Source organism: Monodelphis domestica, chromosome 1, assembly GCF_027887165.1.
Source record: "Monodelphis domestica isolate mMonDom1 chromosome 1, mMonDom1.pri, whole genome shotgun sequence".
Taxonomy (NCBI): domain Eukaryota; kingdom Metazoa; phylum Chordata; class Mammalia; order Didelphimorphia; family Didelphidae; genus Monodelphis; species Monodelphis domestica.
In genome coordinates, this window is record NC_077227.1 from 29,972,627 (window position 1) to 29,996,903 (window position 24,277).

At 37.7% G+C, this 24,277-nt stretch overlaps 1 protein-coding gene across 10 annotated transcripts in view; it reads right to left on the bottom strand.

Moving 5' to 3' along the window:
* Nucleotides 1-24,277, bottom strand: part of HERC4 (HECT and RLD domain containing E3 ubiquitin protein ligase 4) — a 114,251-nt gene that overhangs the window by 80,363 nt on the left and 9,611 nt on the right. For 4 of the 10 annotated variants that reach the window (XM_056796152.1, XM_056796148.1, XM_056796143.1 and 1 more), the window contains exons 1-2: nt 12,802-13,153; nt 9,812-10,110 (exon numbers count right to left, since the gene is read on the bottom strand). In XM_056796152.1, coding sequence (XP_056652130.1) covers nt 9,812-10,037 — 226 coding nt within the window. In that variant the 5' untranslated portion in view covers nt 10,038-10,110; nt 12,802-13,153. Of the gene's footprint in view, nt 1-3,100; nt 3,234-9,811; nt 10,111-12,801; nt 13,191-24,277 lie in introns of those variants that run through there. The other 6 variants (XM_016421882.2, XM_016421885.2, XM_056796134.1 and 3 more) reach the window with 5 other exon arrangements.

Sequence of the window (24,277 nt, forward strand, 5' to 3'; positions counted from 1 at the left end):
CAGTAACTATAAGGCAAGCAGTTCATTGCGTATACAAAAGCCAATTAAAATCTTCCAGGTTATATTGCAAGAGGTTATCCCCAAGGAGACCAAGGATCCCTCCATTCTCCATCTCTACAAAGGAAATAGGATCTACTGTGACAATCACAATAGGGTTGCTTAATCATTGCTGGAAAGATTCTTGCCAATCTTCCTCAATAGGCTGATCCTTCATCTGAAAGATAGTTAGCTAACGGAGAGCCAGTATGTCTTCAGAAAGGTAAAGAAACAGTCAATATGGTATTTGTTACCCAACAACCACAAAAGAAATGCCAAGAGCAGAATAGAGGTTTGAATAGTACACACTGATCTGACCAAGGTCTTTGATACTGTCAATCATGAGGGCTTGTGGAAGATTATAACAAAATTTGGTTACCTGAATAAGTTCATCAATATTATATGTCAGTTCCACACCAGCATATTTGCTTAGGTTCTGAATAAAGTTCTCACACTTTCCCAGTCACCAGTGAAGCAATACTATATGCTTATTTCCATGCTTTTGGGTATTTTCAACAAGGGCAAAAACAGCACTGGATCAGCTACGATACTGCAGGTAAATTATTTATCTTGAAAAGGCTTCAAAAGCCACAAGCCAAGACTGAGCGAAGGTTAGAGTTGGTGCACAACTTTTTATTCACAGATGACTGAACCTGAGATACAAAAGAACATGGACCAATTCTCCGTCTCTTATACTAATTTTGGCCTGACAATCAACACTAAGAAAACAGAAGTTCTCCACCAGCCAGCACGGTACTATCCATATATGGAAGCATCAGTTACAGCAAATGGAGAAATTTTGAATGCTTATGTGGATAAGTTCACTTACCTTGGAAGTAGGCTTTCCAAAGATGTACACATAGATGATGAGGTTAATGCACACATTGCCAGAGCTAGCTCAGTGTTTTTGGGAGGCTCTGAAGGAAAGTGTGGGAGAGAAGAGGTGTTAGGCTGCCTACCAAACTGAAAGTCTACAGAGCCCTTGTGCTGACCTTCTTGTACATCTATGAAACCCAGACAGTCTACTAGTGCCATGCTAGAAAATTGAATCGCTTCCATTTGAAATGTCTTAGGAAGCTTCTGAAGATCACCCAGCAAGATAAGGTACTGGACATGGAGGTCCTTTCTTGAGCTGAATGGCCAAGCATTCAAACTCTGTATACACATGAAATTACTTCATACTATTCTTGGTAGCTCTGATAAAATTAAAAAATGAATCCAAATGCAGATAGCAATGATACCTAGCAAAATCAAAACAAAAAGCTGACATAGCCATGTACGACAGAAGAAATGATGAAAGGATTTGTTAGATAATTTAGGGTATTCAAAAGCTCCAATGTATGCAAAATACCATCTAATAAATTTGGAATAAAACATGTTCTTTTTTTTTAAGTCCAAAGAGAAGTAAAGAGCAGGATCCCATAACAAAATTTTACCATGGAAGGAATGGAAGGAAAAAAAGAGCAATTAAAGGAAACTTTTAAAAATAGTTCAAATAATTATTTAAGTGACTTCCAGAATTTTCACGACTGAACATAATTTTATACCTTCTTCATGATTGTATGCCACACAGGTTTTTGTTTTTAACCTGCAAGATACCATCAAATTCAATATAAAATCAGATTGCTTTCATCACTTTTCTTAAAGTATAACTTTTAAAAGACTTAAATTTGGACTTTAAAAAATCCACAATAAATTTTATGCATGAAGTTTCCCTCATTAACATAACTTGTATTTTTCTATGTGCTTTTATAATTATACTCATGTATATGTTTCTGTTGACTATATTATTATTTCTCCTAATAAACTGTAAACTGCATAATGGGAGAAACTATAGTTTTTCTTTAGTATGTGTTCAAGAATTTGATATGGGTTCAAGAGAGAGATGCTTGAAATACCTATCCTATGAGCATTTAATATCTACTGTGCCTCTGGAACTCACTGTTTGCCCTTCCCTCTTCATTTATATTACTTCTTCAAAGGAATATTCCAAAGGGGTGAGGGGAGAATCACATCAAATTAGACACCATTAACAAAAAAGTATATCAAAAGTATCACTTAAATTTTATCTTTACAAATATCACACTGCATTACTTTTACTAGTTACAGTGCCAGAAGCAAGGAGAAAGTTCTAAGGTTCTATGTTTGGGAAAAGACAGAAAAGCAAATAATTTCCTTTCAACAGAAACCAATGTGAGCTATTATTTGCAATAGGAACTCTTTCTGACTGTCCAAATTGCCTAAATATGCTTCCTATTTTGGGGGGAATGTTACCTTTCACTTTCCCAAATAAATTGAAAATACATGGACACAGAAACAGAATAACATGATCCTTGGGAGTAAAGTTAAAAGACTCAGGAGCCCTCTCAGATCCTTTGTTTATTGCTCCTATGCTAGAATAGTTTAAATGTTTCAAATGGAAAAACCACTCATAACCAAAAGGAGCAACAGTACATCACCACAGCAGCCTCCAGGTATGCAGCCCATTCTGGCACCACATAACTTTCCTCAAATTCCAAGTCATCAGCACTAACCCTGGAGCATCAAGTAGTCTGTTTCTTGCATGAAATCAGCATTGGGAAGAAGGAGAGAAGAATATTGCAGAGGGGGGAAAGTTCACAGAAGAAGGGGACAAAGATTGAGGGCTATGGAAGCTAGTTTCAAACCACTCATCTGACACCACCTTGTACAAGTTACTTTACCCTTTGGGCCTTCACATCTTCATCTGTAAAATGGGGAGGTTGGACCTGATCTCTGAGGTTCCTTCCAGTCCTAGATCCCATTATGGATTCTCAAATCTCCCAGGCTTTTCAGAAGGCTAACCTGCTATCACAAAGTAAACCTCATAGAATTATATAAATTCAGAACAACAACTGTATTAATAACCAGGAAGATGGCAGAACATCTGAGACAGCATTTGCTCTGTTTCAACCAGAAGATATGAACTTAAGTTCTAAACAAGTATATAATTTAGTGATCTAAGTAAGAGACTGGCAGGTTTGAGGTCTTAGGTTTCATCTCTTGTTCTTCACTACAAGACACTAATATATGATAGACTACTTACCAATTTGTGTCTCCATTTCTCCATAAATATATCCCCTAAGATAAGGAAAATTCTTGCTACTTGTGTCACAAGCATTTTGTAAGGAACCATGAGTTAATTGGTAATGCTCCTGAAATTCTTCAGATGTAGTGTCCTATACAAAGTAAAGTATTATTACATATCTCTCTAATAGACATCTTTCCCCATTTGTTTCCATTATGAAGATTTTTTTTTCTATGCTGGATATGCTGGTTCTTATTTACTACTCTCTCAAGGTATGGAATTTCTGATATGAGTCTCTCTGCTCTAAATAACCTAATTTTTTTCACTAATTTCTTTTCTTCATATTTCCTGTATCCTCCTCTTCCTGGGGAAGTATGGTGAAAATTAATACATGTGTAAAATACAATGGGACTATCTAGATAAAAAGAACTTGGTCTCTTAATTTTTACCATCCTGTTTCATTTTGTCCATATGAAAAAGATGGGAACTGATGGGAAATTAGAGCACTCTTTAACTAATGCTAATTTTTCCCTGGAGATATTCCAGTAGTAGTTGCAATTATTTGTAAAATTCTGAATGACTGAAATTTCTTCATTCAAAGATCATCAGTATTTTATTAACATAAATGCAAGGCAAAAGATAACTGAGAATGACCTGAAATCAGACACCAGGTCTTTAGGAGATGCAGGGAAAAGAAAAATCACATTAAGTGGCATTGATGGAAATATCTTCAGATCTTAATTATACACCTGAGCACTAAGTTCAGAACAGATTTGGTCTTCCTATCTTCATGTCAATACTAATCAAGGTGTCACCTATTAGGCACTCTGAAAATAAAAGTTCTATGATATATAATACCAAAATAATGCCAGTTCACACACAATGAAAATTTGCATTTTTACTCAAGTATTTATTTCATAAGGACCATTCATTATCAGAAAAAAAAATACTTTCCCTTCTAAAGTGGACACAGAAATGGCTTAACATCAAGCAAAATGCTAAAATTTGGGCACTTTTGGTTTTTATAAATTCAACTGAACAAAAAATTAAAATGCTGAAGATGAGAAGCTGTTCTATGACACTAGAGAGATATACTCTTCACCTAAATAAATAAATATTCTCCCTACCATCTATGAGTATTTCAACAGGTTCAGGCTCTATATAATTACATATTCAAAAAGCATGATCGCACAATATACATTACAGTTTCCACCATTACAAAATATAAACTGCCACATTAAAAAAAAACTAAAACTAAAACTACAAGCTCCAAGCAAATATGTAGAATTAGTTGTAATGTAAATGAGTCAAGCATGAAACTCTTAGAGATTAATAAGAGGGATGCACTTCTACCAGGTTTGTTATCAGTTCTCAAGCAATGATTGATTCTTGAATAGATGTAGAATAAAGGCAAAAAATGACAAATATAAAAGGACATACATAGTGTGAGATACAGTCAATTTGTCTGTTTGAATTGGAACTGAAAAAGTGAAATAGAAAAAGTAGGTTAAGATTCTTTTGTAAAAACTTAAACACAGAAGGATAAAATGGAAATGCACTGTTCTAGACCTAATCAGAAAGTACATAATACTAGGAGACAACACAGAGGATTTATGATCCTTCTATGATGTCAAATGCAAACACATGATTTAGGAACTTAGAACTTGTACTGTTTGCTTCAAAAATCAAGGGAACCAGGGCAGCTAAGTAGAATAGTGGATAAAGTGCCAGGCCTGGAGTGAGAAGGATATGTGTTCAAATCCAGCTTCAGTACTCCCTAGCTGTGTGACTCTGGGCAAGTTACTTTAACCTAACCCTTGCCCTTGTGTTTTAAGCACTGTTAGTAAGACAGAAAGTAAGGGTTAAAAAGAGTTAAAAAAAAAATCAAGGGAGCCAATTAACCTGTTTGTATGGTGCCTAAGAATGTCCAGAATGGAAACTCATTTTAGGTCACAGGAAAAGTTTGCCAGTTTCCTTTACAGAAGCCTCTCCTTCCTCACACTGGTATTAAAGTTCTAATGAAGCAGAATCCTGTCCTGGGTGGCTCCAGTATTAGGCTAGACGAGTTCAGAAATCAGGATATATTTAGAAAGCAATTAAAAAACTTAAGTTTCTCTAATCTTCATTCCTCAGTGCCAAGGTTGGAAAAGATGGCAGGAAATTAACTAATTTCTAAAATAATTGTTTGTAATATATGTATGTAAAGTAAAATAAATGTAAAAATGACATTTCTTTGTACTTTACTATATAATTCCTGCCCAAGGAATTCCACAGACTTTTCACAAAGAAGCCGTCAAATAAGGGGGAAGAAAATGCTGCTACATCTTTTTACTTTTTACAATTCTTAGGTATCAGTGCGACATTCTAGTTGTTAATTTTTCATTGTTACTATATAACCAGCCTACTTCCTTTTCATATAATTCCTTGAAATTGTTGAGTGTTAGCCACAAACTAAAGAAAAATGAAGAGAACACAATATCCTGCTGGGCTTATTGGTTTTGGGTTTGTTTTTTTTTTAACCCTCACCTTCCATCTTGGAATCAATACTGTATATTGGTTCCAAGGCAGAAGAGTGGTAAGGGCTAGGCAATCAATGGGGGTTAAGTGATTTGCCCAGGGACACACAGCTGGGAAGTGTTTGAGGCCAGATTTGAACCTAGGACCTCCCATCTCTAGGCCTGGCTCTCAATCCACTGAGCTACCCAGCTGCCCCCTGTACTTGTTTCTTGACTATAAAAAAGCATCTGATTAGGCAGATAGGTGATGCAGTGGACATGAAATCTGGAAGACCAATTAAGTACAAACTCTGACAATTACTATTTGTATAACTCTATGGTCAAGTTATTTAATTGCTGTTTGTCTCAGTTGCTTCATCCATAAAATGAGGATAATGACAACACGTACTTCTCATGGTTGCTATGAGAATTAAATGTGATAATATTTATAAAGTGCTCTGAAAATGTTTAGTGTTACATAAATGTTAGCTAACTCTAAGGCAAAATGTCACATCTTCCAAAAAGGAGACACCATTCAGATGTTAAAATCATAGAAGAGTCCTTGTCCTTCAAAGCTATAAAATCAAAGAATTTTGTTCCAAGACCCTCTGATTATCATCAAAGTATAAAAGGAAACAAAAGCTACTGTTACAAAGGTTGTACTAGGGGAGAGATTCCCTAAAATCAGGAAAGTTGTTCAGATTCTCCTATTTGCAAAAGTTACTGTGCTGATGTATTTAGCTCTGAAATACTACAGAATCTCTTAAATGAAATCTTTAATCATCTGAAAGTTTGTTTACTATCTAGGTGATATTTAGTTGCATAGGAAATCTATAGATGTGTTCCAGAGGATATGTCTTCTACAGACACTGAGGATTGTTAATGAATTAGGTGAGGAGTTAGCTAGACAGCATTTAGAAAATTGTATCAGGCTTTCAACAACACCAAGCTTCTCCCTAAAGCAAAGGCCTATCTTTTAATTTCAAAATTCTTTTGGTGATACTGTATGAATGAGTCCATATTATGAGTCCATAATATGAGTCTCAGAAGAATTAAAGTTTTAAGTCACTCAAAAGGCAACAGGGAAATGCACAGAGAATAAAGTGTAGTGATTATTGATTATTTATTGTTCAGTAATTTTTGTCACCTCTGGCTATTCATTAACCCTTTCAGTTTTCTTGGGAAAAAACCAGAGTGGTTTACCTTTTTCCTTCTCCAGCTCATTTTACAGATGGGGAAACTAAGGCAAACAAGGTTAAATAACTTGCTCAAGATCACAGCTGCTAAGTATCTCTGCTGATATTTGAATTCAGGTCCTCCTAACTTTATCCACTATGCCACATGTAATACATGTACAATTTTACCAACAAAGAACTGAAAAAGCATAAAATATACAATCAGAGAAATATGTTTGGAAAAGGAAGTAAGCAGATCAAATAACATGAGGAAAAGAAAACTGATAGTCAGTCAATGTGCTCCAATGGTATCCACTTGATGTCAAGAGGTGTAAAGAAAAGCCTCCAGCATAATAGGAGGATCCTAGAGAAGTTTTATAGCAAAGCTTGGAGAAGCATTAACTAGGATGACAACTTATGGTAGAGACACCCTCTGCACAAATGGGAGGAGTATCCTTCTATCAATGAGTCACTGATATAGTTTATCACTAGAAATATGCTACAGCCTCTAATGCCTTCTGTGTTACCCACAACATGGGATTCCTCTAAGATTATGTTTCGATATTAACAACCATATAGCATTGTTACCAGAACATTTTCTGTTAAAAAGATAAGCTTCTTGCACCAGAGAAGAGCTCCAAATTGTTAAAAAAGCACCATGTAGCTTCCTGAACACAATCAGCCAGCTCAACTACCTAGAAAGTTCTAGAACTAATTCACTGTTAAACAACAATGCCTTCCCCATGTGAATACACTGATGTACTAAATGAATGAACTGGACACTACATGCTTGCTTGGCCTTTGTATGGTAAAACACTGCATAAGCATCTCCTACCACTTTCTATAAACTTAGCTAGTCCCTCTTTCATTTTTTTTCTAGCTATTTTTAAATCCTCCATGTAAATCCAATAGAGGAATTGAAATCTGTGTCAGTATAAAGGGAATACCAACAATGATGAAATCATAAATCTTTTCAAAGAAATTAATCAATGGTTTCTTATATGATTCCTTATTGGATTAAATTCAAGACCTTGTACTGCTTTCAGAGTTTTCCCTAATTCCATCCCACAATATTTCTCTTAATTCAAATTCCCAAGTCTACTGTTATACACATTTATATCTTAAAACCAACCTTAGCCTGGAATTAACTGGTTGTTTTACATATGAATCTTTCTAAACATCAAAAATTACTTTCTTCTTTGTCTTCCATTTGTCAAGAGTACATATGGGGTACAATGTTAAACCATCAGAATAGGGAAAGTAACTCCTCTACCTTCAATATTATAAAATTATAAAATGACCCTTCTTAATGTTGAATGTGATACTGATGTCACAATGCTTTCATCACAATGTCGACAAGATAAAATTCCTTATGGGTTCTCAAGGTCTCAGAATCCCCACTCCCAAGGCCATAAGTTACTCTAAATTATAAATATTTATAAATTAATACTGATTAAAATGATGTTCAACATATTTTGAAAAATTTTGTCTTCCAAAATAAAGCTTCATAAGCCCCAGTGAATATGTTGGCAATTCTAGTCTCCTCCCTATCGGTCTTCTGTTTGGTGTACAACTCCCAAGAAATAACAGAAACAGATGCTAGAACTTGTGTTTCAGGGAATCAATGACAGGAAGGATGCTTTTATCATAAAAATGCACCACAGCATTAGTTAGGGCAAAATAGAGAGGAAAAAAATCTTGTCTCTGTCTAAAGCAAAGGCAATAGCAGATCAATGAATGTAAATATCTCTATTTTATGTCAGTAAAGTCCCTTCAATGATACAGTTTAAAGAACATTCCTAAAATGTTAAAGTACAGATGGTAATTAAATTAACTTAAATCCTGTAGTTGTTAAAGCACTGTATGAACTTCTCTACAAATATGGGAAAAAAACCCTTACAAAATAAATCAGAAAAATAAGAGTAAAATGGCCATCATGAAAAGATTTTTTTTAATTCTATATATAAGAGAAAGATGGTGAGGTGATAAAGATGTAATAAAAGATAAATTTAATTTAAGGCCATAGCATCCCATTCTATTATTAGCCCTCAAAAATAGACTAAATAATATAAATTGCTTAAATAATGAGGTCAGTTAATTAAAATGACTGCCAAGGGAAATATTAATGTCATTACTAAGTTATTAAAATTAGAAAGTGAAGACGAATTACAAATTTGTACAATTATTAAGAATTACTTGAAACTACATGAAGAGAATAAACGTTCTTTCCATGTTACAACAGCCATTTTGTTTCTACTAAGTTAATTCACAGAGAGGAGTAGTGTGGAAAAGAAAGAAAGGACAATCTTGTTGAAGTTAATGATATCTTACTATAAAATATATTCATCAAGAAAACAAAAATGTAAAATAAGTCCAAATTTGTCCAAATTTTCATTAACCTAAAAGCCTTCACATTTTGCCACATTGTGACATTTGCTTTTTCCATATGAAAATCAGAAATTAAGATTAAAATTCACGTTTCAAATTCAGACAAAATAAAAAGTATAGTTGAGATAATAAGAAAAACAGTCAAGATACATGTGTGTATTTCAAGCATATAAGTAAATGTGAAACATTTTAATAGTAAAGTGAAAAGATTAACACAAAGTATTGTTGGCTGTTCAGTAGAGTCCCTGAATATGGTTAAGTGGGCACTAACTAGTAGTAATTTGTGGTATTCTAAAAGTGATATTTACCCAGGAAACTGTTTTCCTCCAGCTTACATATCATTAAAATTCTGCTATAAAACTAAAACTTCCTTTGTATCACCACTATTAACAGTAAAGACAGACAGATCTCAGATCCTCACACACTCACAGATTGACACCAATTCAACTTCAACTTATTTATTTTTTATTTTTTTATTTTATTCTTGATTCCAAGTGCAAATCTTAATTTAAAAATATAATTTGGGAAGCAATTTTTAAAATCTTTCACCAAGGATGCAAGTGTGAGAATAGAAAAAGTATACTAAACTTCAAAAATTAAGCAATAATTACTGACTGTTAAGATGTGCCCTGAATAGAACAGCCAAATTAAAATTAAACAGGTTAACTTACCTGGCTTCTTCCTGGATTTTTCATGACCCAACTGTCCGAGATCATTACAGCCACAAGTATATACTGTTCCATCATCCAGGACAAATACTGTATGTCTCAGTCCACATCCTACATCTTGGACCTTTTTATTTATGAAAAAGTCACTTTTCCTGGGCTCTAGTACAATTTCTTCATCAATTCCACCCAATCCTAGCTGTCCAAAGGATGCGTTTCCCCAGCACAACATGCTTGTATTTCTTTTGATCTTCCAGGTTCAATGATTTTTAAAACTCCCTTCTGAATGGAAGTAGGATGTGTCCCTGTGTCAGAGGAGATGAAAAAAAAAGTTTCAACAAAGCTGTAAAAAGAAACTTTTTATCAGTAACTTGTTAAAAGTACCATACCTATATAATGTTATTCATAACACACTGAGCACTAAATCTAATGCCTAGAACAAAGCATCATTCATTTTCAAAGTCACTTTTTTAAAAAAAATGCTTCAGAAACATTTTAGAAAATCACAAACATGCCACAGTTGCTTCTACATTTATCCACTGGAACAGCTTTTCACACACTAGACAACTAGTTATGACTTTTCTTTTTTAACTTTTGATAGACTACATTCAGGGGAAATCATTATGAGCATCTTTCTCTAATATTTATTTTTATGTTTTGGAATATTTTCTGAAATTATTTCAATTAGAAAAATAAGATATTTCCTCACACAAAAATAAGTTCATAAAGATACTATTTGATTATCTTTCTGCAATTGTTGCAACAACAGTATAACTAAAAAGGAAAAAACAAGTATTCAAAGTTCATATGTGATCTTCTAGAATAAACTTCCTCAGCATTTGTGAAGGAAAACACTGTAAACGATATATATATATGAGGATCTGATGACTAGAGAAAATGTCAACTATACCACTCAACTTCCTCAGGGTCTTTACTAAACTTGTATTTTAGTCAGAATAGAATTAAAGCTGGTCCACATTAACACTAGTTGCATGAATGAAGCTCTGTCCAACAGAAGGCAAGCTCTGCCCAACAGAAGAGAAGAAAAACAGTAAGAACTTGAACTGTTTCATAATTTCAAAAACTTTCTCAGGTATTCATAATAATTTTACTTTATAAGGCAGTAGGGAAATAACTCACAATGTCCTATGAAACCCAAATAAGTATTTTTTTAAATGTATTTCCATTTCATTCTAAGGTTAAATTTACTATGAAAATGACACAAACTTTCAAATATTAAAAATGTATACAATTTAAATAATAAACATTCCCCATGCGCAGTAAAACTAAAATTTCTCTAGTAAAACTGATTTTTGAAAAGTAAATAACGCAGGCACAGTCAACTTTTCTAGGGTTAGAGAGGGGGAAGGGACACTAATAGTTTACACTGGTGGTGAAATCCCTGGAACTTTCCAGTTCAATGATTATTCCTTTGCTGTAAAGACAGATTAACAAGAGGAGCCCAATATAGCTAAATAGGCAGCATTTCTTAAAGACACTGCATTAGTAAATCATACCATTTACAAGAAGTCAGCATTTAGCTCCATTCCTCACTCACAACTACCCTGCCAAGTTTCAAAGCCAGTTTCCCTATATCCGTAAGGAGTATAGATTTCTGCTGAGTCTCTATGGCACACCCTTTCAGAGAATTAAAGCCTCCAAGTCATGAAAAGAGAACTTGGCATTACTCTTATTTGGGAGAGATGTGTGGAATGATTGTGGATTTTAAATTAAACAAAAATTGGGAGTGAAAGTGGTAAATGTCTTTGTCTCTTTTGCCGCACAAATCAAGATGCGAGAAGCAGCTATTTTTATCTTTCTCGAAGCCTTGCACCCTGAAGCAATATGGGAAGACTGGAAAGGGTGAGGGAAGGGTCAATTCACACCTAACCACAGAGGGCCAAACCAACTGGGGAAACCAGCCAAGAAGGCAGCAACATCACCATCACCACCCCAGGGTATGAGCCATAGACTTTAAAGAGCTGGAAAGGTCCTCAGAGATCACTTATACTAGTCATCTCATTTATAAAGAAAGCAAAGCCTGGAGTTTCTAAGAGACTTGTTCAAAGAGAACCATCATGTTAATTTAGCACTGGATATCTGGACCAGGTGTCAAACTCCTGGTCCCAAGCTTCTGGTAAAACTGAGCAGGGTCCCAACTAAATAAAATGTAATCAGGTGATGTTTAACACAATAAATAAAAACACAGAACAACATGGATAGTGTTAATTTCTAAGTCAACAGACCGCAACCAACTCCCTAATTTTCCGAGGAGTTGAGGCACTTGACCATGAAGGCAGGGCCCACCCCATGAGGCTGGGGACTGGAAGGAGCCTTAGGGAGAGGCTCGTCCACGGCCCTCACCCACTGGGAAGCAGAACAAGGACAAATTGAGGGACTCCGAAAATCCTTTAGTCTTCTAGGGAGGGGTTCCACATGGGCTGCCCTCAATGGTCCAGGAGATATCACTGGGCAGAGGGCCTTGGGGACCATCAAAGCCCACCCCTCCTGCTAACAGAGGGAGAAACTGAGTCTCGAAAAAGGCTGTGCCTGGTCTCCTACCACACAAAGCTCGCCGAGACCCCCGAGGTCCGCATTGTCCGAAAGAGCGCACGGGTTTAGGAGGAGATGCTAGAGACGAGCCGCCCACCTAGAGACATCCCCTCAGGGACCTCGAAGATCACGTTGGCCAGGACCCTCCCTTCTCCAAGGTGGGGGACACAATCCAGGAGGGGAAAAGGCGCCCAGACCGGGGTAGAGGGGAGGCCCCAGGGGCAGGGAGTTCGCCAAAGGGACCCTGGAAAAGTGGAGTGACTTTCCCAGAAGTCCTCGATGGAAAAGAAGGCGGAAGGACCTCCAAAGCTCGGGGCTGACCCCGCGTTTTACAGTGATAGAAACTGAGGCCCTGGGAGAAGGCGGAGATGGGGGGGGGGGGGCCTCCGCGGCCCCGTCCGGGCCCCAGCCCCTCCCCCGCCGCCGGGGCCGCCCTCACTCACCCGGCTCCACAGAGGAGGGCGGCAGAGTCCCGGGGCGCGGGGTCCGGCCCGGCGCTGCTCCTCCGACGTCGCTGTCGCCGCCCGCGGCTGACGGGAAACTTTCGCAGGTCCCTCCCCAGGCGGCGCGGGCGCGGGGGGAGGGGGAGGGACGCGACGGGCGCTGAGCAGTCGAGGGAAGAGAGAAGAGAGGGGCCCGAGCTACCGCCGCCGAAGCCGCCGCCGCCGTCCAGTCCCGAGCCAGCCACAGCGACCCGGATGGAGAAGGGGGAGGGAGGGAAGGAGGGAGCGGCGAGAAGGGCAGGGCCAGGAGGGAGAGGGGCGGGGAGCCCGGGGAGGGACAGGAGGGGGAGGAGAGCCAGGGAGGGAGGGGCCAAGGCCCTGGCCGGGCGGAAGTGAGCGGAGTAGCGCGTTTCCGCCCACTTCCTCGCCACAACGCGCCTGCGCGAGAGACTGCCGGCGCCTTCTTCAGTAGGACTCAGCCCGATATACCCAGGCGCATGCGTCGTCACGCCCGCCCTTGCTCCGCGCCGGAAGATGGAACCTGGAGGCGGGTGTTGTTGGTCCCTGGGTCTTAGCGCTAGTCCTGAGAGGGACCGACCTTCGCCCATACACTTTTTCTTTTTGGGAAGTGAATTACCCAAAGCCACGCAGGGCCTTAAGCATCGGGGCGACTTTTGAACCCTGGTGGATCCGGAGACTACTTGAGATTTCTGAGGGGGGAAATGCCAGTTTGGCCGTGGAGAAAGCCTCTTTCTAAAGCGCTTCGGTATTTAGGAAATGCTTTCTGCCCAGATTTATCCGGGAAACTACTGCCCACTTGCTGTGTAGACAAAACCCCCACCCCCTCGGGGTAGTTAACCTTTTATTTCCTGGGGGAGGGGCTGTTTAGGAATGAAGAAGCCCTAATCTCTGTGTGGGGTCATGTGTGTCTACCTGAAAGAACTCCGAACCCCCAGAGTGATCACCAGGGAAGAGACGCACTTACGGCCTCGTCCCAGAATCACACAAACACAACACATGGTCACAGATACCAGTCACACATAACACCCCACACACTACACAGATTCCCCCCTGCGCAGTCCCCAGAGGACCCGTACCCAGTCGGCACAAGGGAGGCTCTCACAGGCTCCACCCAGACCTCCTGGGCTCTGAGGCCCAGGGGAATTACTGAGAATGGGAATGCCCACCCAACTGAAGAGTTCTGGGTCTTCTCCACCTTTTGAGAAGTCCAGAAAAGGAAGGACTGACTGGCTATTTGGAGGCTGGGAAGAGAGAATGTAGCCCGAGGCTAGGAGATCTAGGAGCTGTCTAGACGCAGTAAGACAAAGGGAACTTAGTCTATTCAGGGGGCTCAGTGGCCGCTTGATGGAGGATTGTTCAGTCTGGGACGAGGGTCCGGCGGGAAGTTTCTTAAAGACCGGTAAATTTGGGGTTTCATAGAACAATGTTGTGTATAATCTAGGTGTTTGTACATATGTGGATCTGGACTGTAAAAAGGTGCATGCGCATTTGATGGCTCAAGGAAAGAAACACAGACTCTGAAGGCAGGAAGGTCCATCTCCATCAGTTCAAATCCAGCCTCAAATATTTCCTCAGTTTCCTCATTGTAAAATGAGCTGGAGAAGGAAATGGCAAGCCATTCTAAGATCCCTGCCGAGAGATCTCCAATTGGGAGACATGACTGAAAAACAGCAGCCGATTCTAGCTTTGAAAAATATCAATTTTCTAAGCCAAAATGGGGATCATAATAGGACCTCCCTTACAAGACAAGATTGTTGTGTGGATCAAATGAAATTTATGTTAAGAGCTTTGTCAACTTTAAAGCAGCATGTGAATGTTAGATTGTTCAGGAGAAAGGGAAGGCTGTGGAATAATAATAGTTAACATTTCTATGGTACTTAATATATGACAATATCCTGTGAGGTAAGTATTAATATCCCCATTTCACAGGTTAGAAAATTGAAACAGATGAGACAAATTGACTTGGCCAATGCCACACACACAAATCCTTTGAATATCCACTGTGCCACCACTGCCTAGTTCTTTTTTTTTTAACATATTTTATTTTCCTAACTACCTATAATAACACCATTGCCTATTTCTAACAGAAGCTAACAAAGTTCACTGAAAGAGTGAGAGCCTACTGTTTCTATGAAATTAAATAAACTAGCCTCAGGGCGACTAGGTGTCTCCATGGATTGAGAGTCTGTGGGGAAAAGACCTATAATCCTGGGTTGGGATATGGCCTCAGACACTTCCTAAACTGTGTGACCAAGTCATTTAACTCCAGTTGCCTCGACCTTACCATTCTTTCTGCCTCAAAATCCATACTTAGCATCCATTCTAAGATGGTATGGGTTTAAAAAAAAAACCCTTAAGATAGCTTCTTTGTTTCCCAACTAACTAAAGTGTAGTTTCTGTCACTTCTTCAAGAAAACCAAAAAACCCTATTTCCCTGAGAGAACCTAAGTCAATTCCTTCAAAATCATAGGAAGAAACTTTAGTGATAGTCTAAATCCTCTATACAGGTAAGGTAACTAAGGATTCATAGCTATTAAGGAATAATTAAGTCAATTCACAAGTCTTCAGATTCCAAACCTAACCTAATACATTCCCCTATACCCAATTAACTCTGTCTTATAGCAAAACTTTGAGATAGTTTTATCGAAGAATTGAAGGAAAGGCCCACAAAAATTAGAATGTAAGTACATAATCTGTCTTAAGAGAAAAAGTCCTTACATGTCAAGGAAGAAGGGGGTGTTGTATGACAAACTGGCATCCATAAAATATTTGTATATAACATCCTTAACACTGAAGTAAAATTTTTAAATGGTTCATTCAGCTGTCTGGAATATTTGAATTGTCAACAACATTCTTATTTTCCAGTTTGCTAGATTTGCCCCAAAAAAATTACAAGGAAAAAAAGTGGACTTTTTTCAACATTTCCTGATATAGACTTTGAAACTACGTAACTAATGTTAATACATCAACAGTCTAGGTTAAACCAGTGATCAACTTGAACCTAAAATACATTACCTATAGAAAACTTTTAGTCTTCTGTTAGGAAGATAATAGCAGCATAAAGGAATATCATTTTGATTACCTCCTGTTTTTTGTCTTTGGGTTCTTTTTTATTTGTGTGTGCATTAAAAAAACTCATTAGTGGTCACCACTTTGCTTTGGAACTAAAATAAACCAATTGTTCTTAAAGCACTGAGGTCCAGTCTTCTTTTAAAGTGTATGAGTATTAAGAATTAAATCTAAGAGGGCGCAGTGGTTGGAGAGCCAGGCCTAGACATGAGAGGTCCTAGGTTCAAATCCAACCTCAGATACTTCCTAGCTGGGTGACCCGGGGCTTAACCCCCACTGCCTAGCCCTTAATGTTCTTCTGCCTCGGAACCAAGACACAGTATTAATTCTAAGGTGGAAGGTAAGGGTTTAAAAAAAAAAGAAGAAGTATAAGTATTAAAGTATATGTGCACCTCAATAAACCCTAGTTTGTACAGGAATCCACCAGTGAGCAGAATCAGAAGAAAGTTGTATTTAACTAACACATGTAAACAGACACTGAAACTTCTACTTTTGTATAAAATACACAATTGCTTTTTTCAAAACCCTTACTTTCTCTCTTAGAATTAATCCTAAATACTGGTTTCAAGACAGAATAGTAGTAAAGGTTGGGCAATTACGGTTCAAGTGAATTGCCTAGGATCACACAGATGGAAAGTATCTGAGGCCAGATATGAACTCAGGACCTCCCATCTCTACACCTGGCTCTCTGTCCACTGAGCCACATCAATGCCCTTATTTAATTGCATTTTGAAAACCCTCCACTAATATTCTATTATCTGCCTACTTATGACCAGGAGGTGATTCAGATTCTAAGGTTCTACCAGCAAAGTGCTCATTCTGGTCGTTTCTACCAAGTTGACCAGCTCTCTCTATGGGCCTGTTGATGTACCATATATACCTTGTCTGAAGACTATCTAATATGAGTTCAGAGAAGCTTATCACTAGGTGGCTTCCTAGCAAGGAATATTTTAGCCACAGCAACTCTAGAAAGTTATAAACAAGCAGTCCTAAACCCTGGAGCATTTAACTTTTCCGACTTAAAGAGTTCTTGTGATTTTAATAGTCACTTTAATTTCACATCCATGTTGGCAACTGAGCACATTTATGGCTATGGACAGTAGAGAAAAAAATGAGATATGATCCATGCAAGTTTGTGGAATGGCTGGTATTCTACTAGGCTCTTCACTGGTCTTTCTCTAAATCTACCATTGTTAAGAACTTCCCTCTGCAGGGAAACAACAAATTGGGAAAAAATCTTCATAGAAACCTCTGACAAAGGTTTAATTACTCATATTTATAAAGAGCTAAATCAATTATACAAAAAATCAAGCCATTCTCCAATTGATAAATGGGCAAGAGACATGGATAGGCAGTTCTCAGATAAAGAAATCAAAACTATTAATAAGCACATGAAGAAGTGTTCTAAATCTCTTATAATCAGAGAGATGCAAATAAAAACAACTCTGAGGTATCACCTCACACCTAGCAGATTGGCTAACATAACAGCAAAGGAAAGTAATGAATGCTGGAGGGGATGTGGCAAAGTAGGGACATTAATTCATTGCTGGTGGAGTTGTGAACTGATCCAGCCATTCTTGAGGGCAATTTGGAACTATGCCCAAAGGGCGACAAAAGAATATCTACCCTTTGATCCAGCCATAGCACTTCTGGGTCTGTACCCCAAAGAGATAATGGACAAAAAGACTTGTACAAAAATATTCATAGCTGCGCTGTTTGTGGTGGCCAAACACTGGAAAATGAGGGGATGCCCATCAATTGGGGAATGGCTGAGCAAATTGTGGTATATGTTGGTGATGGAATACTATTGTGCTGAAAGGAATAATAAAGTGGAGGAATTCCATGGAGACTGGAACAACCTCCAGGAAGTGATGCAGAGCGAGAGGAGCAGAACCAGGAGAACATTGTACACAGAGACTAATACACTGTGGTATAATCGAACGTAATGGACTTCTCCATTAGTGGCGGTGTAATGTCCCTGAACAATTTGCAGGGATCCAGGAGAAAAAAACACTATTCATAAGCAAAGGATAAACTATGGGAGTGGAAACACCGAGGAAAAGCAACTGCCTGAATACAGCGGTTGAGGGGACATGACAGAGGAGAGACTCTAAATGAACACTCTAATGCAAATATTATCAACATAGCAATGGGTTCAAATCAAGAAAACATGTAATGCCCAGTGGATTTACGCGTCGGCTATGGGGGGGGGGGGGTGGGGGGAGGAAAAGAAAATGATCTATGTCTTTAATGAATAATGCTTGGAAATGATCAAATAAAATATAATTTAAAAAAAAAAAGAACTTCCCTCTGCATTCTTGTATATTTTCATCATTTGCCTTTAAAACAAGTTTTGTGTTGTAATTATGGCCCCAAAGCATGCATGGTGCAAGCCCTTTGGATTGTAAGATGATATCAAGACCTCACCAGTCCAGGTCTTCTGACAGCATCTTTGACTAAAGTCACATCAACCTCTTGGTTTTCAGAAGGCAGCCCATTTCGAAAGGTATATAGGAGAATAGTATATAGTACAAGGCCCTCATCGCCATCTGACACATTGGAAGAGGAGATTTTAGGTCAAAAAATTTTTAATTTTAAGAATTTTGTTTCCTGTACAATATTTATGAGACTGTAGATTTCATGTGTTATGAAAAGTGACTATTGTCTAAAATCAGTTTTAACACAGATATTAGTACAAAAGGTTGGAATTCTAGAGAATTATGAAAGAAAAAATATTTTTATGCTACCAATTTTATGTTGTGTCAAGATTTATATGCAGAAAGGTATATTTTCAGCAATTTCTAGTGAAAGATTATAGTTTTTGGTGGTTGTAGGAAGTTAAACCTTTATTTTCTATAGGTTCAATTATCAACAATCTAGTTTTTTACTCTCATTCCTTATTCTAGGAATGCTATCCCCACGAAAATTGAGTATTATTGACTGTACTAAGTTCTCAGAGAGCTTGCAGCTTACATCAGTGAAGGGAGCATCCATACCCACACAAAATTACATATCCTTTAAAAAAAATGACATGGTAACATTTACTGTATCCCATCTTTTAAATTTGAATAGTGTTCAGAAATGAGTATTTTTTAATTCACAAACTAGACTGTAATCTGGGCAAACTAGAGCTCAAAGATCTTGGCACACAAAAAAAAAACAGGTAAGTTCTACTGAGTAAAATAAAAAATTATGGAAATAAAAAATGAGCTGGTCTAGTAGTTTAATCATTTCACTAAGTAAAGGCTTTACCCATTAACTAAGCATGTTTATTTTTATCATGTATGAGTCAAAAAAAATACTGAAAGCAATTCCCCTTTCATCCTTTTATTTATTTATTTATTTTTAGTTTCTTAAAGCAATTTGGGGCACAGTGTAATTCTCAAATCCAGAGCTAGAGTATTGCAAAAGCATTATCTTGGTGCCCCCTTAAGATAACATTTATCTTGAACACTTGAAGAGAAAAGGAACAATCAACAATGACAGTCTCCCTACTAGAAAATCAGTTTATTGGCTTTAATAATCATGGGAATTTTCCCAGCCAACTTTTCTTTATATATTCCAGCTCTGCTCACCTCCTTTAGCTCCATATTCCTCACCTTATTTTCTTCCAAGAGCACTGGACCGGAAGAGTGAACATTTCCCTTCAAGTTCTGGCTCTGTTACTGACTTTAACTTTGGGTAAGTCTCATAACTTTTCTACGTCTCCAATTCCTCATCTGGAAGTGGTAATTTAGATGACGTCTAAGGTCTTTTCTCGATCTAAAAACATTCTAATTTTATGATTCTTTTCCTTTGCTTTCCCTTTTCTCCTTCCACAATTTATAATCCTTCTATCATCTTCTCTCTGTATATTTATAGAACTGAAATGAAAGACAGCTAATCAGTAAGTCTCTGGGAAGGATTAAGTATGAACCATGTCCTCATCTTGAACTTTTTTAAAAAAACAACACAGCGACTTAAAATCGGCATGTAATTTTAGTAAGTTGCCTTTTATTCATTATGCTATTATCCCATCATTCATAACAACGATTATTTTAAATGTACTATTAATGTAGTTTGGCTATCTGAGTCAATTATCCTTGAAGGCATAATTTCTAATTTTATTTCTTTCTCAACATTCCATTCTGGAAAACTAACACTCATGGAAGCAAGAACAGCTTTAAGACTACTGCCTTTCCTATAGCTGTCTTCTTTTCATTTCTTTTCATATTCCCATTATCCGAGGGATATTTTAGCAGGGATTAAGCTGAAAAATTAGATGTAATGAGTCTCTTGGCCAGCATGTGGGGATATGTTCATGTATTTGGATCCAAAGTGCCATTATTATAGTCATTTCCCCACTGAAAAGAGAAATTCATTATGATTTGTTGAAGAGAAGAATTAGAATTGAAAACGTGAAAATTGCAGATTTAATTATTCATCAACGGTAGTATTACCTACACCATCAAATCAAGAAACTCCCCCACAGCAAGCGTGTTCAATAAACACTGATGAGTATCAAACATATCAGTATTAAAACATGTAAGTAACAATACTGTAATATGTGTAATATCAGACTGCAGAAATGTTCTCTTGAACATTGAGTTTTAGAATATATGCAAAGAGGAGGAAACAACTTTTGATGCCATATCAGACTTACATCTCAATAGTATATGGATTTATCTAGTTGCTGTCTACTTAGAGTCAAGTAGCTTTATGAAATCATTTGAAGGGGTCATCTAGGTGGCTCATTGGATAGAGAGTCATGCCTAGAGTGAGATCCTGGGTTCAAATCTAGCCTCAGATACTTCTTAGCTATGTGACCCTGGGCAAGTCACTTAACCCCCATTGCCTAGCCCTTACCACTCTTCTGCCTTGGAGCCAATATTAGAATTAAATCTAAGACAGAAGGTAATGGTTTAAAAAAAAAAAAGAAAGCATTTGAATATGGAAAGTCTTAATTTTACTATTAGTAATATGAAATATATGTAGGTCACTTTATTTCATTCCTTGGACAGGGGTCTATTCCAAGGTTACCTAACAGTATGAGACTTGAAATGATATAAATAATCCAACAGGATGTTTAGGTTTAAATAAGTGTTGAGACCCAAATTTTCCTATTTGTTGCTCTTCTCAAATTGGTAGAGAATAAACTTTAATTACGGTCACTTTGCCGAAGTATTATTTACAGCAGCATCACTGCTCATTGATTAACTGGCCAAATTATATTAAAAACTTTGCTTATTATTCTGAGACTATTAGTTCTTATTTTACAATGGGAACATGATATTAAAACAATGCATAACATATTTCTGAAGCTTGGTGCCTGGTGTGGATGTTTTATACATCTTGTGAATGTCGCACAGTAGATGTTAATAGGCAAAGTAGCACAGTGGACAGAGTACCAGGCTTGGAGTTGGGAAGACCTGGGTTCCAATTTGACCTCAGACACTTTCTAGCTGTGTGACTCTGGGCAAATCACTTAACCCCTCTTGCTTAGCTCTTGCTGCTCTTCTGTCTTAGAATTTCTCCTGAGGCAGGAAGTAAGGGTTCAAGAAGGATGGGGATAGAAAATGTGAAAAATTCTACCCTGAAATCTGAGAGAAAATACATTTTACTTTCCCCTTGATGCCTTCAGGACACAGAAAGCTCTTATGCTTACTGCCTGTTTGCAAAATTAATAAAAATTTGGCTGTTCATTTCCTTAAGCAAAATGCAAAAGATGACATGCTGACAGCTAGAAATAGATAAAATACTAACATTTTTATGGGAAGATTTTCATTAGCATTTGAGCAATGTGTTCTTATAATCTCAATACGAGATCTGATAGCCTCAAGGAAAATATTTAAGCAAGAATGACCAGGAAGGAACAGAGCATTCCTAGAAGACAAATTATAGTTGCCACCTTCACATTCCCCAAAGACAATTTAAGCATATTAACATGACGGAAATGTTTGTCCAAGAAAAAATGTCATGCAATTTGAGCTGAATGTTTTCACTTCAGTTTTAAAAAAAGGAGAAAAATTCCTTGCAAATAAACACAGGTCTATGAAGAGGTTTCTTAGAATTATACTATTAACTTTGAACAGACAAGTTCGACAGTTTAATATTTTAAGGAAAATAGTAGACAGCATGCTGAAGTTGTCACTTCCAGAGGGGCTGCTTTAAACTTCTCCACCTCCCCAATAGATCTAGCAAGCTAGCTAGAAATTAGTAATCCTACCAAACAGTGCCAAGTGCTGAGAAACATGAGATAATCAAAAGGGGATTAATTTTCCACAGTATATGGATTTAGGTTATCTAATCATAGATTGAATATTAGAGAAAACAAAGAGAAAGGATCAATGTTTTCCTCAAGGTATTTAGTAACCAACATGATTAGCAATTATAAGATTTTCTTCTGATTAATGAAAACATTTTAAAAATTTGGGTTTATTATGCGAATAAAACCTTTCTTTGCATGTTTCGCTATTGCCCACTTGAAAATTTCTTCCTCCTGTGACTTGTCTGGAGACTTCTTTATCTCCTTCACTCTTACACAAGTTATCACTCGAAGCCTCTACAGTCTGATTCCAAATTACTTCTCAATCATCAATCCTTTACAGCCCTACAGGAATCCCCTGCTGTAACCAGGCTGGTCAAATTACTGTTCCTGAAGCAACACACTTTCATTTCTGCCTTCTGGACTTTGCTTGGTCACTTCTATTGCCTACCATGTTCTTTTTCTTTGCCCGTTCAAGTCCTACCTATTTATCCTCCCTGAAGCTTTCCAGACTCATCACTGCCCACAGAGATCTTGATCTCCTCTGAACCCAAAGCAGTTTTGTGGCTATTCATTTATCACTTAGACTCTATTTATAAATTGACATTTACCTGGCCTATGAAGCAATGAGGGATGCTAGGCACTATTGGAAATAGATCACTAAAATATAGTCCTTCTACGATTTATAGTCTAGCAGGGGAAGATGTGACATATCTATTTATCTTTTTATATGTGTCTGTCATTGTCTTCTCACCCATCCTAACTCCTTAGTCATTAGAGGTCATTATTAAATATTTCAGTAATTACAAAGCAGAACTTGCCTCTGCTTCTCATGATGTACTCGGTAGGATAATGGTTTCCATTTGCAACTCATAATGATGGGATTTGGAGAAGGAAGAGATCAGCTGTTCCTCCCTCATAAAAGCAGTGTTCAGTAGTCTAAAGACACCGAACACCCGGCTAAGGATTCAACAATACTACTGGGAAAACCAGAAAGTAGTTGGGTAGATCTTAGGTTGAGTCTAAGATCTCACACCATGTCCCACAATATATTCCAAATGGATGCCTAATCTTGCTATAAGAGGTCACTTCATAAAGAAATGATGAGATCAGAGGACAAGATACCTTTTACAACTGGTCAAGGGAAGGGGAAGGTACTTGACCAAAGAAGAGATAGAGAGTCCCAGGAGATAAAATGCACAATCCTGATTACATAAAAATTGAAAAGGTGAAGTACAAATAAAACCAACAGTAGTCAGAATTAGAAAGAAAATCACTAATGGGGGGGGGGGGGGAGGTGGAGAGCATAGGGGAGCTCACAAGGAGAATCTTTACATCAAGTTTCTCTGCCAAAAGCCTGATATTGAAGCTACATTGGGAACTGATTTAAATCGATCAGAACAACATCCAGTCTACAATAGATAAATAAACAAAGGGTAAAGTCTATTTTCAAAAGAAGAAAATTCAGCTATCAACAACTACATTTAAAAGGTTCTAAATCATCAATAGTAAGAAAAACACCAATTAAAACAGCTCTGAAGTTCCCCATACACACACCATCACATTAACAAAGATGACAAAATAGTCAATGGCCATTTTTGGAAGGGACATGAGAGGCCTGCTGAATTAATGCACTCTTTTTTTTTTTTAATGCTCACCTTCCATCTTAGAATCAATACTAGGTATTGGTTCCAAGGGAGAAGAGTGGTAAGGGTTAGGCAATGGGGGTTAAGTGACTTGCCCAGGGTCACACAGCTAGGAAGTGTCTGAGGCCAGATTTGAACCCAGGATCTCCCATCTCTGGGCCTGACTCAATCCACTGAGCTACCCAGCTGCCCCCTGAGTTAATGCACTCTTAAATGGAGTTGTGAATTGGTTCAGCCATTCTGGAAAGCCATTTAGAGCTATGCCTTAAAAGTTCCTAAATTATGCATATTCTTTGACCCTGCAGATACTACTATGAGATCTACAACCAAAAAAAATCAAAGAAAAAAGAAAATGCACATGTATATAAAAATATTTATAACATCTTTTTTATGGCGGCCCCAAACTGGAAACTAAAGGGACACCCATTAAATCAGAAATGGCTAAACAAATTAGGGAATATGAATGTGATGGAAAACTGATGTGCTATAAGAAATG